The sequence below is a fragment of the Euphorbia lathyris genome, chromosome 4 (genome assembly GCF_963576675.1).
Source record: "Euphorbia lathyris chromosome 4, ddEupLath1.1, whole genome shotgun sequence".
NCBI lineage: Eukaryota > Viridiplantae > Streptophyta > Magnoliopsida > Malpighiales > Euphorbiaceae > Euphorbia > Euphorbia lathyris.
The window spans coordinates 58,696,660-58,712,660 of record NC_088913.1 but is presented as its reverse complement, the minus strand read 5'-3'; the positions used below and the strand labels follow the sequence as shown (position 1 = coordinate 58,712,660).

Genomic DNA, 16,001 nt, shown 5'->3' with positions numbered 1-16,001 from the left:
TGAAATTTTTTGTGAGAATTTGGTCCTTGTTGTGTTAGAAAAAAAAAGATTTTTTTGTAACAAAGTTTTTTTTTTAATCAAAGAAAATGCTTTATTAAGGATTAGAACCAAAAAAATCAGAACGCAACAATGGCCGGATAAAGTCCGTAGAAAGAACAAAAGAATGTGGGCTAGCATATGAACGTGACCCCCGTACCAAAGCATGAGCGACACTGTTCGCTTGCCTAAAAATAAAAGAAAGACTAGCAACAAGAACCTGTTGAAACAATAGCCTACATTGTGAAATCACTAACTCAAACTCTGAAAACCCATCATCGTCATTCGACATAGCTTCCACCACGAGCCTATAATCAGACTCAATTAGAACATTTGAGCATTGCTTTAGACTTAAAACTTCGGCAATCAGGGGATCTACCTTGCTAAATTTAGTATTCGAATATCCCCAAAGGAACCTACCTTGCTGATCCCTTGCTACCGCCCCCATCCCAATTTGATTTGAGTCCCTGAAAATTGCGGCATCAAAATTGACTGTAATAAAGCCCGAAGGGGGCCGATTCCAGCTCTTCCCACTACTCCCCCTACGCACCAAGCCATCCGGCCTAACAACACTCTCTTGAACCGCCAAAAATTGTTACAGAAAGTCTAAAGCGTGGCGGATAGCAAGATTTGCAGGATACGCCTGTTTGTTCCAAACTCTAGAGTTTCTGTGCCTCCAAATACACCACAGAACCATGCAAGCCCTGCCCAAAATTGGCTCCGGATGACGATCCATAAGAAAACCAAACCACTCACTAAACCTCTCCACAAGCGGTATATCGAGTGTGAGCTGTGCCTCTCTCCAACAATCAGAGGCGAATGAGCAATCCACAAAAACATGCAAGCCATGTTCTCCAAAGTCACCACAAACACCACATATATTTTCAACATCCAAACCCTTCCTGTAAAGTCGATCCCGAGTCGGCAAGACATCGCTGCCAAGTTTCCACAGGAAATGTTTCATGCGCGGAGGCAATTTTAGGCTCCAAAGTCTCACCCAATGATTATGACCTCCCCCACTATTATTCTCATTAGCCTGAAACCAATTATCAAAGATAAAACGGTAGCCTGACCTTACTTCGTAACGACCCTTCCTATCATGGTGCCATCGCAACACATCAGCTCTCGACATATCTCCTCCCGGCAAGCTTAAAATAGCCTCCACATCTGCAGCACTAAACATAGAGTTAATCAGGTTAAAATTCCAATCAGTAGTGCCAGGAAGCCACAAATCTCAAACCCTCCTAATTGCATCCGAATCAGGATATCCCTACGTAATAAAGAAATTATCCCCTGCCAACCAGGTATCATCCCAAATCCGTATCTCTAACCCATTTCCAATCCTCCATCTGAACCCTCCTTTAACATATGAAATCGCACAGTGAATACTCCTCCACAAGTGACTCGGATTAGATCCTAAGGAAGCTGAGAACACATCTCCCCCTTGGGAAATATCTTGCTTTGAGAAGCCTAGAGAGAAGAGTATTAGGATACTGAATTAAAGCTCCTTCAAACTGAAAACCCATGCCGCCCAAAAGAGCCAGATTGAAGGATCTTATATGACGAAAACCCATGCCGCCCTCATCCTTCCTAACACACAGTCGATCCCACGAGGCCGAGTGTAATCTTCTATTACCATCAGATTTCCTTCCCCACCAAAAATAATTTAAAGCTTTCTGAATTTCGTCAGTTAGAGAAATAGGCACAAGGAACATGTTGAAACACCTTTCCAACATGATTTTGATTTGACAAAATTAATTAAGTTAATCCATGATTAAGACAATTAAATTTAAGTGCTTTGATTTAATTGTGCTAATGCGTTTGTTCAATGTTAAGTATAAAAATAGTTATAAGAACAGGAATCAAGTTAGACAGAACATAGTCAGCATGATAACATAGCACGGGCTGAGTAAAGAATGACTAAGTACGAAAGAAGGAAAATCTTCTTCAGGACCGAAGCTTATAGAACGAAGCTGGCCGTAGAAGCTGAGTGAAAAGCAACTCCGCATAAAAGAAGAGAAGTCTTCTTCAGAACTATATCTTGCAAAACGAAGCTGACCATGGAAGCTGAGTGAAAGGCACCTCAGCATCGGAATTGGCAACAATCAAAGACAACGGCTATCAAAGTCATGCTGAATAACTTCAGGACAGCACCAATGATCCGTTTACTAAACGACAAGATCCGACAACTGTCTGCACCAATAATAGAAACCTTGGAATTACGCAAAAGTTAATTTCGAGATGCATGGGTCAACTGTTCGTTAGCTAAAAGACGAAATGGCGTAAGAAGACGAAACCTGCAAGAAAAAGACAAACCTGACGACTATGGAATTCAGACGACAAGATTGGCCTGCAAATCTGAAGCTGACCAGAACATGTCGCCGGAAGGAGCTGTTTGAATCCAACGGATAATTCCGGATTCAAATGATTGAGCTTTTAGGTTTCAACTATAAAAGGACAAGTATACTTCTTGGATCCTTTGCCTATTGCCGAAATACAAGAGAACAAAAAAGCATACATACAAAGCACACCAAAACAAGAAAAAGATCTTACACCAAATTTCCAATTCTGTGTAAATGCTAGAGTGATTTTTGTAATCATCTAAAGTGTTCTTTGTCTGAAAAAAGAACAATTTTGTATCAATTGTAGAATTGAGAGAGTTGTGCTGAGTACTCGGTTTTAAGTACTCAGTGGTAGAGAAATCTAGGTGTTCGGTTATAGCACTTAGTAGGAGTTGAGTAGACGAATAGAGGACGGTACTCTTGCATATTCAACTGCCTTGTAAACGGTTTGTGCTCTACCTTTTAAGAGCTCAGTATTGGATTTAAAAACCCCGGAGGGATTCTGGGGACTGGACGTAGACGGAGAGGCCGAACCAGGATAAGTCATGCTGAGTAATTTCTAACTCTTTCTCTCAATATATATTTGTATGTGTTGCTTGTTATATTTACTCAGTATACAAATCGCTTAAGCCAACACTGAGTAAATCAGAGTGCTGAGTTGGAAGCTGACCTTAAAAGTATCATTTCCCAACTCGCAAGTAAAACAGCTCTAGTCAGTATCTGACTAAAACTGTCTTACGCCTCACTCGGCCGTGCTGACCAAAGCTGAGTTGTAAAACTCAAAGAATTATATTAAGTTAGCATAATTAAAATGTAAAAAGTTATATTAGTTCCTAACCCCCCCCCCCCCCCTTGGAACTAATCACACAGGACCAACAGAACACACTCATGGTATAAGCCGGAATAGCCTGGAGAACATATTTGATAAGGATCTCTTTACCAGCCTGAGATAATAAGGAAGCTTGCCATGAATGATTCTTTGCCAAACACGTTCCTTTAGATAACTAAAGACCTCCTTTTTCTTCCTTCCCACTAATGATGGTAAACCTAAATATTTGCCGATGTTCAACGGACCTTGAATCCCAAGACAATTCCTAAGAACGACTTGGAGGTCCATTCTGACATTAGCACTGAACATCAGCCCCGACTTTTGAAAATTAACACTTTGACCTGAATCCACTTCATATTTCTGTAAGATAGCCTGAATCACCTCCCATTCCTCCCTAGTAGCTCGGAAGAAGAAAATACTGTCATCCGCAAATAGTAACTGAGAGATAATCGGCGCACGAGGACAAACTTTAACGTCATCAATACTTCCCCTCCTTCAACTTGTTTGATCAGTTGGGATAGACCCTCAACACACGAAATAAAGAGATATGGCGACAAAGGACAACCTTGACAGAGACCTCTCTGAGGTTTAAATGCTTTGCTTTCAGTACCATTAATTAAAACTTTATACTCAACCCTTGAAACACATTGCAAAACCCATTCAATCCAAAGGTCCGGAAAACCCATCCTAGCCAAAATCGCTTTGAGATATGACCACCTCACTTTGTCATATGCCTTCCGGATATCAATTTTCATTGCCGCGTATCCCACCTTCCCCGAAGTCTTCCTGCGCATGTAGTGAACAATTTCAAAAGCTATCAAAACATTATCCAAGATTGATCTTCCTTTCACAAAGGCCGACTCTTCCGGACCAATTAGACGAGGGAGAATTGATTTTAGACGATTCGCCAAAACCTTGGAGATTATTTTGTATATAACGTTGCACAACAATATCGGCCTATAATCCTGAATTGTAATCGGGATAATAGACTTTGGAATTAAAGCAATTAACGTCTCATTGATAGAGGAAGGAAACACACCAGCATTTAACCATTGAGAGCAAGCCAGAAAAACTTCATCCCCTATCATAGGCCAAAATTTCTGAAAGAACCCAGGACTAAGCCCATCCGGCCCCGGGAACTTATCCAGATGCATAGCCATTATCGCACAAGTAAATTCTGCTTTACTGAAAGGCCGCAGAAGGGAGACTGCCTCATCTTGACTAAGACGATTCTGCGCATAATCCACATCAAAATCAACAACAGGATCACTATCCTCATACATGTACGAAAAATATGACCGAATATGAAGGTCTAAATCCTCCAAAGTGTCCAGCTTAGCCCCACTATCGGTTTGAATGGAGAGAATGCAATTCCTTCTCTTTCTAGCTGAGGCTGTTGCATGAAAAAATTTGCTATTTTTATCGCCTCCCTGTAGCCAGAAAATTTTTGCTCTTTGCTTCCAATGTTGTTCTTCCCTGTCAAGACAAGAGTCAATTTCCTTTTTTAGTTCCAAATTGTTACACCCGAATCATGAGAATCTCGCTGAACTTCCACCTTCAGACGATCCTTCAGCTGCTGAACCTGCCTTCGATAGTGCATAATGAGATCTTTGTTCCAATCTGTCATTACTTTAATGCACTCATTGAATTTATCAAGTAAACCAGGACTTCCCGACCCTCGCCAGCAATTCGAAATAAGTTCCATAAATCCTTCCTCCGACACCCAAACATTTTGAAACCGAAACTTCCAACCCTTACCGTTATGCACATCCAAAGAAGTATTGAGCTTAAGGGGATGATGATCAGAAGTGGAAGTAACAAGGCATGTTAAGGAAGCATGTTGGAATAACTCAAACCAATCTATGTTAGCCATACACCGATCAAGTCTTTCCTCGACATGATTCACCGTACCACGGCCTCTTTCCCACGTATACTTGAACCCCACCAGATGAAAGTCTTGTAATTCACAAGACGATACCGCTTCACGGAAACCAGTGAACAGCTACTCAGGATGCTCGTGTAATCCCCTCTTCTACTCCGAGCCCAGAATATCGTTAAAATCACCGATAAAACACAACGACAAAGTCGAAGCCCCCCGAAGAGTACGCAACAAATCCCAAATAACCTATCTCTGACTTCTATCCGGATTCCCATAGTACCCGGTATAATGCCAAGTAGGAGAATGACTAGTAGAAATAGACATGTCAATATGATTTTTGGAGAAACTCATAATCTCGAGAGAAACCGAATCTTGCCACAAAACCGCCAAACCACCACTCCTACCAACACTATCCACACAAAAACAACCCTGAAAACCAATATTCCTTTTAATTTCATCTAATCTAGTAGAATGAACAAGAGTCTCCATCAGGAAGATGAAGTATGGCTTATGGCTCTTAACCAAGTCCTTAAGAGCTAAGACTGTGCGCGGATTGCCAAGGCGGCGACAGTTCCAACTTACGCCAATCATTGTGAGCGGCGGGGCGTCCCTAGGACCCCGGCCAATACCGATGTGCTGCTAATTAGACTCCCAGCAGCAGGAGTTAAAACCTCCCTACCATCTAACTCAGATTGAGATAGAACCTTCCGCTTGCGTTTCCTCTCTTCATCAAGAACCATGTCATCTAACTCATTAGTATCTCCCCCTTCCCCCGACTTGTGTTCTCCTTCTCCTTCAACAATCTGTTTAGCTTTATTGTTTACAATTCTCATAGTAGTGTTCTGCTTACTTTTATCACCTTCAGATATTCTTCCTTCTATTCCCTTACAAACCTACCCCTCCGGGATTGCATCCTCATTTTTTTTTTTTTGCATCATGAGAATTCAGTGAGGAGACATTGAAGTCCCGCGGATTCCGTAACCACTTCTCAGCTCCCCCCTCACTACCTTGCCTTGTGACCGCCCTCAGCCAAGGACCCCATTCCTTCTGTATCAACTTCCTCTCCTTCTCATCAACTCCTATACAGCTACTCTTAGTATGGCTCAAACGACCACATAAAACACAAAAGATTTAGCCTATCATATTTGAACTGTACTACTGAGGAGCAACCATTCGGAACTTTTATCTTCTTCCATCGCTTTAAAGGAACCCTAACATCAACCCTTACTCTGATACGCATATATGTGTTCCACAGTCCCGAGTTATTCATGATGTCGTATTCCAAGAATTCTCCAACAAAGCCCCCCAATTGGTGACCCACAAATTCTGACATAAAACCGATGGGTAAATCGTAAACTCGCACCCAAAAACTCACGTGAAAAAGCGGAATCTGAGATGGTACATCCCCGCACCGCAGCCTCTCCAGAACCAGCGTTCTATTGTCAAAATTCCAAGGGCCAGTATCCAGAATTGCCAGTAAATCATCGGCGACAAAAAAATTGGAAAAGGTATCGCTGATCTCCAATTTCTTTAATACACAAGCCCCGAGTAGGATGCCAAAGAATTGCTAATCGCCTCTTCATGGACTGGAAATTAACCGATGACTCAGTAAGGAACCGGCCGACCAAACTTAGGTCAACCAAGTTTTTCCGATTATCATCTTCCGGTGCTTCCAACACGAACTCTCCCTCCTATTCATCCAGTAAGGATAAATCGGAGAATCTTTGATCCATCTTGAATTCGAAAACACAAGACAGAAACAGGGAGGGAATACAGGAAAGAAACAGATAAGAGAAGCGAAGAAAAAACCCTTACCAAAACTCGACAATGGAGGAAGCACAAGACGCTCTCAACATGGAGAGAACTTTTTTTAGGAACAGTAGTCTCTCTCACATGATATTATAGAGTTCAAAATTAATAATATAGTTAAAGTCGGAGAAATTTTTTGATATATGTGTTGAAGCTAATGATGCAGCAGAAGACATATATGTCAAATCAACTGTTTGTTATATAATTCATTTTAGAAAAAAAAAAAAAACACTCAACAAGATAAATTTTAAAATAATAGTCCAAATAAACAATTGGTCAAAAATTTCACTGAAAATGGACTTTGAATTATATTATATATTTGTAAGACTGGCAAAATTTAATACTTTGTGATTACAAAAATATTTTTCGATTATAAGAATGTTACTAAAAAAATCTTTTTTTTTTCTCACATCAACAACCACAAATACTATTTTATCATAAAAAAAATACCACAATTTTCAAAATGTTAAAATCCGAAACCTCAAAATTTATTTTTAAACTTATCCCTTATTACTATTGACGTTTTATTTCTTGAGGATACTCACTTTTTCCTTTTTCCTGATGTTTGTAACTTCTATTCTTAATTTTTTTTTTTCTTTGGGGCTTGCAATTGTGCTTGGATCTTTGTGTTCATTTATAATCCGTTTTCTATTTTCTTCATGTTTATTTTTCTTTTTGTAGATGTTTCTATTTCTTTCTTTATTTTCTTCGAGGGTTTTTCGTTTTTCCTTTATGGTGCTGTGATAAATTTTTGTGAATGGAAGAATAAAACATTGTAAAAAAAAATTCCTTATCCAGAGATTTTGTTTCATTAGATTCTAGTAAGGTTTTTAATAAGATAATATTCTATTTGTAAGGATGAACATCCAATAAGCGATATATGTATTAATGATGTCAACTATGTAATTAAAAAAACAAATATAATTATAACCAATCATTTTAGAAGCCTACAATCCTGATCGAGAAACAAAAGATAGAATAGAACTAGCATAAACTTGCTCAATAGTAATGCAATTATGCAAAAGACTAGAAGAACACGATATCCATGAAGTGGGAACTTGCAATAAGAAATGCATCACGAAAAGGACGGTAATTTCTAACATGATTTGCAAAGATAACTCAATTGACATGATCGGTTTGACACGGTTATCATATTTATACATTTATATCATATATAACCCTATTGAATATAAAGATAACATAACAGGATGATAACACGACATTCTAAATTGTCACCCCAAAAACAAGACAAACACATATACTATGGAGTCGGTTGTGATAGGCTGCAACAAGAATAACACAAATTCCTGAAAGATTTAACATTCAACACAAGTCGGATACCTTCTCATTAATGTGATAGTATGCAAATTCTCATTTCCAATGGAGTAAAAAAAAATGCCACAACAGTGTGTTTTAACTTGAAGGATAAAACTGAAATAGCTCGTGATCAAAAAGGATTTCAAAAGATGCTCAATGCGCATTGTCCTTATCCTTGAACTATCAAAAAGAATGCTTCTCCAAGAATAAGTGTATATATATTGCAAAAAGGCTTAATGTGCAAAATCCACATAGGAATACATGACAATTAACGGAATAATTAAACATTCTAATTGATACTGGAAGTAATTGTCTATTCTACTGAATACACATGCACAAAATTGCTACAGGCAAGAGCAACAATTTTCTATTTTAGTCCACCTGGACGACATCGATCACTTTTTTGTTCTATTGCATTGCAAGACATAATTGCAATATAAATGATCACCCAAACACAACTACGGGAAACAGAGTTGTAACAACACCGCAAGTATGCACAATTTCCTGGATTTGAACTCATTTTTATGCATGGACAAGTTCAGGATAAACAATTACAGAAATTCATGCTTACTATGATTTAAAACCCAGCATGTGTCTTCATACATAAACTTAATCTAACCTAGGTTTACAAATGGAAAACTCAGTTGGTGTATTTTATCTAAATCATAATCTACTTAAACCTAGATTCGACTTCTACCAAGTACAATTCTTTCCTTCTCTTTCAGAGTATATTAAGAATTGTGATAAGTCGTAGGATTCAATGGTTTAGGACCTCATTTGCAAGAACTTAAAAGTATCAAGGGCCGAGTTAATATACTTGAAAAATATTCAAATAACCATCAATGCCATTAGCTTTTTATATAAAGATTTCAGATTGCTAAAAGACTCTCTGATAGAAGACCATTACATACAGAAAATATAGCCAAGGAAAACAAATTTTGAAAATTCTTCATTTGGAAGCTTTTACCTGAAGATCAAATTCCAACTCCATGCTTTTCTGGAATCAATTTCACACGACAACAACGTTTACCGTTGCGCCAAGGCTCGCCCTCTGGTTGAGACATCTATATGAATGAAAAAAAGGAAAATAACAAGAGACAGACTAATAATATTCATTCATGTCAAATGGATAGGCACTCTGTTTGCAAAACATTATAACTGAAATTGGTGTTCTCAAACCCATCATTCAACATGAGTTTCTTTTAGGTAAAAATACATTGAATTGGATGTAATTGTTTATTACTTTCGGCTGAAGTATTTGAAAGCAACTATAACACCTATCAGACTGATGATCAACTTAGTATTCGATTCAGTTTGTGTTCCTCCCCGTAGTTGATTTGTTCATTATGTGACAAGCATACCAATGGAGAAGTACAGTCAAATGCAACAACAACGCATTGAACGAAACCATTCGACCTTGGATCCAACAAATGCTCCCGGGCTAAATTTCCTTTACCAAAAAGTTCAGATTCAAGATTCTCTACATCCAAAACAACTAATGGCATTTAGATGAGGCATAATCTAAATGTAGCATCCAATTCTTATGAGTGAAAGAAAAGAAACTTAGGATAAGAACATAGAAGCCCTCTACGTAGGACTTCCATCAAAGTAATCACTATTTAACAACAAATTCAGTGCTGCTCATCTTTACAACATCTCATTTCTTAACTATTATGCAGCTAGTAGCTACTCAAATTTAACACATTAATGTGCCTCAGCAAGTATAAGGTCCAATTTCATAACAATATTTCTCCATTCACTTGCTAGCTATATACATTTTGCTGCATTAATCTCAAAGCAACCCTAACTAGCTGGCATCTAACATCTCTTTATTTCTCTAAAAATCAGTAGCAGTCTAGCAGAGAAAGGAAGAACTAAGAATGTACTGAATCATATACTCATGATCACATCAACCATGAAGAGTCTCTAATGAACTCATAAAACCTTAATGGAGACAGTAAAGCTGCGCGAAACTAACTTTTAGTTGACAGAAATCAAAACCAAGCCATAGGGGTAATCAATCACCAGCTGAGGATGGAAACTATACAACTTTTCATTTTCATGGTAAAGTACATAATACACTATGAACAAATTTCTTAAACAAATAAAAGGCCAAAATTGACTATTGGAAAATGGAATTTGGAAGAAACCAAAACCATACCTTGGATGAAGAACATTCCCAATTCCACATTACTCCTCCTCGTCACTCTCATCACTAAAGTAACTTGCTTTCTTCACCTTCTTCCTCTCTTCTCCTCTTTCCCCCAATTCTCCCTTCAACAATCTCTCATCCGCCCCTCCATCCACCACCGACGCCCAATTTTCTTCCTCAAACACCTCCCGACCTCCATCTCCATCTCCATCTGCATCTGCGTCCCCATCCTCCCATTCTTCATCCTTCCTCCTATTATCCAAACCCCTCCGAACTCGTTTAGCCACCGGCCTTTCCCTTGGACCCAGCTGATTCTTCGGACACTCATAAGACAAATGACCATTGTCTCCGCACTCGTAACAACGAGTTTTATCCTTATAGATTCGTTTCTTAATGAACTCGGCAGCGCGACCATTATCTACGGCTATGGAGGCGGAGAGTGTACGGCCGTTAAGGATTTTCTTGTCCATTTGGCGGGCGGCAGAGAGGGCATCATCTCGGGAGACGAATTGAACAAAGGCAACGCCACGAGATTGACGGGAATTGCGATCTTTGAGGACAGAGACGCGAGCAATCTTGCCGAAGGTGGAGAAGAGAGTATGGAGGTCGGAATTGGTGAGGGAATAGTCAAGGTTAGAGACGTAGAGAGTGGATCTGGAAGGAGCTAAGCCAGCTGAGCCCTTGGATTTGGATGGGTGTGAGGAGGAGGATGCCGGCGCTGGCGTTCCGACGGAGGAATAGCGGTAGTAAAAAGTTTCGTCTTCGTCACTGTCACTAGCGTGCTTTTGAACCATTGCCCTTGTTTTCTTTTCTCGTTCTTCCTCTGTAATCACTCGATTGTCTTCTTTGGGAACGTACCAAAGCCTACCGCCAAGCCTAGCGCCACTTCAGCATAACAAACACCAAACAAAAAAAAAACATCACTTTCTCATTTTTTACTTCAAGATTTTGTACCTTTGATAATATCCAAATTCACCAATAATGTCATCAACCGTGAATAGCCCGGTAAATGCACAAAAAGATGAGAACTTGAGATTCCACAATAAAACAGGTAATATACACAAGACAAGATTCGTATGCTTAGTCTTATAACAAATGATCCGTTCAGGGCACATTGTCTCAAAAGAGTCACTAAAAGTCATGTCCGTCAAGATCCGCGTGAAAGACTGGTTAAGGAATTTGACGGACAATGATGAAAGACGAATGTATATTGCCACGTTAGTGTACCTCCTATACGGTTATGCATAATCCAAAGAAAACTGTTATTCCTTCTTAACCATTATTCCCTTTGGAATGAGAAATAACGACAATTAATAGAAGTAATGACAATAAATGAGAGTGATGACAAAATGGTCCAATTAAGCTCAATTAAGACAAGCATGTTACAAAAGAGAGGGTTTATATATCCCCGTCAGGACATCTTTAAAAGTAAGTTAACAACACTATCCTGAGTATTTTTTTTGGTGCCTTCTATGGTTACTTTGTTTTTAACAAAGTACCATTACTTGGTGTGTTTTCACCATTGGATAATGGATTAGAAAATTAATCCAATGGTGAAAACACACAAAGTAAGGCTTATTTTGTTAAAAACAAAGTAAGGCTTATTTTGTTAAAAACAAAGTAAGCATAGCCTTTACCATTTTTCAATACCAATTATTCTCAAATTCCATTACTAACTTTATCATCGGAGGTGCCAAGGTCGAACCCAACGACGTCCCCTCAGCGGCAGAATTATCATCAACGAAGGAAGTGTTGTTATCAAATTGGTGCTCTGAGCATGGAACTCTTGATAGTAGAGTTTTATGATGAACAATGCAACGGAGCCAACAAGGGTGCCACCAACTACTAGAGATCTAAAGGGGCCCACAACTACGGCTTCAGTTTCTTCAGAGATAGTACAAGTAGTAGATATAGATGATGCATCTCCCTCCACTTTCCTAGAAGAGGCGGGATCTATTCTAGCCACCCACATGAGTCAACGCTCAGGGAATCGTCTAATTGAGCTACTCACACGCCTAGTGACCAGAGTGGAAACACCAACTCCAGTTCAACCCTAGACTCAAATCTTGGGGGTTCCAATGCACACGAACCTTCTGCCCCGAGCTATGTTCCATAGATCTAGTAGTACAACTCTTATCCCGAGGGTAAGCGAACATAGAGTTATCTCCATAATTCCATCTAGAACATGGGATCCACCAGTATCTCAACTGATGCTGACACTAGCAAAACCCACTAGAAATGGAGAGAGGCGTGAGGTGCGAAGAGGACCATGGCAATTCGGTCCATTTACTGGGCAATGACTTCCACCAACAGTGGAACTTCTGGCTTCAGAACCTATAATTAGGTCGCAACGGTGATTAAAAAGGCTATGGGCAGGGAGGATCTATGTACCAACAAGAAGAGCTAGCACAGAGCAAACTGGTGAAGATATGGATAGGCGAGTGTTGGATACTCTAATGAGATATGGATATCAGACTAACAAGCCAGTTCCATCCAAGAAGGACTCGCCATTTTCCTAGAGGATCTTGAGCTATGGAAAGGACATGAGATTCAAACCCCCTACTTTGCCACATCACAAGGGTGAAGGAGATCTAGAAGCTCATATCCGTCAATATAAAGAGCTTATGTATGTCTGTGATACCAATGAGGGAACCATATGTTGAGTCTTCTCAACGACTCTAATTGGACCATATTTTTACTAGTTTTAATCATTGGCGCTAGGATCCATTGACGGATGGGAACAGTTAAGTAAGGAATTCTGTGCGAAGTTTGTCGGGTGTATACCCCCAATAATTGCTTGTCAAAAATTGTATGACCTCGTGCAAGGAGAGGACCAGCCCCTCGGAGAGCATATTGATAAATTCAACAAACTATGTGTACAAATCACACAGTTTGACCTTAATACATCAATAGAATCAGTAATTCACAACACAACTTGTGAAAGGTTGGGGGAGGATTTAGTGACAATCGCCCAAAAACTCTTATGGAGCTAATCAACATGTCTAAAAGATTTATGGATTTAGATAATCTAAAGAGAGAACGAAAGGCGATGCTGAAGAGTTTGATGGCTCAAGGCAAGGCGAAAAAGGTCATATGAGACTCGTCCCAAAGGCTGAAAAGAGGTGTTCAAGAACGACCAACTTATACCCCATTAAATTCCCATGAGGTTTTAATGTGGATTGAGAAAAGTCCCTATAAGCGAGATATATGCAATATCATGTAACTAATGTGGGGGTTAACATGGGGAAGAACCATAGAGCATATTGTAGATTTCACAGAGTCAATGGGCATGATAGGGAGGCATGTTGGGAGTTAACAAAGGAAATTGAAAAGCTGATTGAAAGAGGCAAACTTGACAGATTCGTCAAAGATAAAGACAAGTAGGATTTGAAAGGAGACAAACAGAAACCGGATCAAAAGAAGCAGAAATCTAAAGGGGTGATAAATATGATAGAAGGTGGACCCGATTATGAACCGTCAAACAAAAGGTCCAAAATATCAAGTTCTGGAAGGAATAATACCAGGAGACATACCGAACTCAATTATTGCTGGCACATGACGAACCCTCAAACAGATTCATCGTGTTTGGGAAGATTAATACCCCTAATACGGATGTATTAGTGGTTAACATGTTCATTGAAGGATGGGAGATGAAGCGAGTGATGGTTGATACAAGAAGCTCATGAAATGTCATCACTAAAGAAGCATTCGCCAAGTTAAGGGTGGATCTAGTAAGGATTGAGCACACATTCGTGGATATCTCAGGAGTAATGGGGCATATGGTGCAAACCAAAGGTCAAGTAGTGTTGGAATGTGAGATGGGAGATGATGACCGAACTTGGAAGGGAAATCTAGAGTTCTCTATTATAGATGGAAAATTGGCATATAATATCATTATGGGCCGGCCATTCCTTTCGGAAGCGGAAGCATTGATCTACATTAGACAATTGGCGATCCATATCCCCACTAATAGGGGTAGAGTTATAGTTAAAGGTGTTCAAACACATTTCCACAATAATTTTGATTTGGCAAAATTATTCAAATTAGAATTAAATCCCCAAGATAAAATATTCCAACACATTAAATTTAAATGCTTTGATTTAATTGTTACTAATGTGTTTGTTCAAGTGGTGTTTAAGTATTTAATTCATAAGTGATGAAAGACATTATGACCAAGGCCCAAGGCCCAAAGCCCAAGCAAACAAATCCAAAGCTTGTGAATCAACTCAGCCCAGCAAGAAGAAAGATCCATAAGGCTTGCTAAACTGCTTCACAACGAAGCTACTGAGTTCAACGGACAAGAAGACAAGGCGAAGTTGACTTAGCAAACTTGGAGACAAAGGCTACCCAAATAAGGAAAGCTTCAGTTGAGCCAGAACTGTTGTCGTCTCGCTGTCCAGGAATCTTTACCATAAATGGAGAGACAACCTAACGCGTACTAACCAAAAGCTTCTGAAGGACTGATCAAGACAGAAAAGGAAACGTTCTCATTGGCCGAAGACACTGAGCACTGAGGAGTGAAAGGGACAGTAGAGTCGTTTCCCTCCAACGGTTATTTTGAATTTCGAAACGACCGAAGGCTCAACGGTCATTCTCTAATTGGATCGTAAGCATTGGAGATGGAACAAATGGTGGGATAATGATGGTGAAACTACATTCCATATTCCAGAAGATCTACTTATAAAAGTGATAGCTCCCATTTATATAGGGTTTTTAGTGTTAATTTAGTTTGTTTTAATTAGCTTTTAGTTAACCTTTTGTATTAATTTGATAGTTTTTAGTTAAAATTAGTAATTTCCTTTATTTATGGCATTTTTGGTGTTTTTATGGATTTTCAGGGACATTTCGTGCATTTCCGAACCAGACCCAAGCCTATTGGAGCATTTTCGGATCATTCAGGGACCATCAGAGCACTTTTGGGATTCGTCAGGGACCATTAGAGCACTTTTCGGAAGCCCATCGACCTAAACAGATAAAAGCCGGAGCCACAGTTCCTTAAATAGGACCTGTCTCGGCGAGACATCACCTGTCTCGTCGAGACAGGCCCTCGTCTCGTCGAGACATGCCTTGTCTGGACGAGACGAGGCGGGGGAAGGCGCGCCTGCGCATTCCCCCTTGCTGAAATTCACGGTTCAGGGCCCTAAAAGCCCATTTAACACTTTGTAAATGCCATTTTTACCCCTGAGGCATTAGGGTTTCCTTCCTAACTCTATAAATAGGGAGCTAATCATAATCTTTCAGGGGGGGATTAGCCATTCAATAAATCGGAGAGCCGCTAGGGCTTTCTCGCCTCCACAATGTAGTTTTTAGCTTTTAGATTAGATTTCCAGCTTTCTAGATTAGGTTTATTTTCTGTTTTGTTATTTCTTTCAAGAACAATTGATGGGAGAAGCTCCAGATCTTCTATTTTTGTATTCAGAATCGACAAGCAGGTTTTGGATTTTTATCTCTCCCTCTTATCTTTTCCTTTTATATTCAAGTGAAGATGTTTTTCCGTTATTCATGATTTCCTCCTATTTTGATTAGTTTGTCTATGAACTGATCTCCATCCAATTTGGGATGGGGATGAAATTGATTATATGAATATGTGTGATTAGGGATCTAGGACCTTTGATTGATCAGTTTACGCATGCTTAA

The 16,001-nt window shown here is 39.5% G+C and overlaps 1 protein-coding gene across 5 annotated transcripts; it reads right to left on the bottom strand.

The window, feature by feature from the left end:
• Window positions 1-8,083: 8,083 nt before the first annotated feature.
• LOC136227704 (U11/U12 small nuclear ribonucleoprotein 31 kDa protein) lies at window positions 8,084-11,301 on the bottom strand. Of its 5 annotated transcripts, XR_010688188.1 has the most exons (3): window positions 10,374-11,301; window positions 9,180-9,276; window positions 8,084-8,202 (listed from the first exon to the last, which is right to left on the bottom strand). XR_010688188.1 is itself a non-coding variant. In XM_066016445.1 (2 exons), the coding sequence occupies exon 1, from the start codon at window positions 11,156-11,158 to the stop codon at window positions 10,403-10,405; it is 756 nt and encodes a 251-aa protein (XP_065872517.1). In that variant the 5' UTR covers window positions 11,159-11,301; the 3' UTR covers window positions 8,456-9,276; window positions 10,374-10,402. The 5 variants fall into 5 exon arrangements, 4 of the variants coding, with proteins under 4 accessions (XP_065872517.1, XP_065872518.1, XP_065872519.1 ...); XM_066016445.1 differs by lacking the exon at window positions 8,084-8,202 and having other exon boundaries at window positions 8,456-9,276; XM_066016446.1 differs by lacking the exons at window positions 8,084-8,202; window positions 9,180-9,276 and adding an exon at window positions 9,301-9,707.
• Window positions 11,302-16,001: the final 4,700 nt, after the last annotated feature.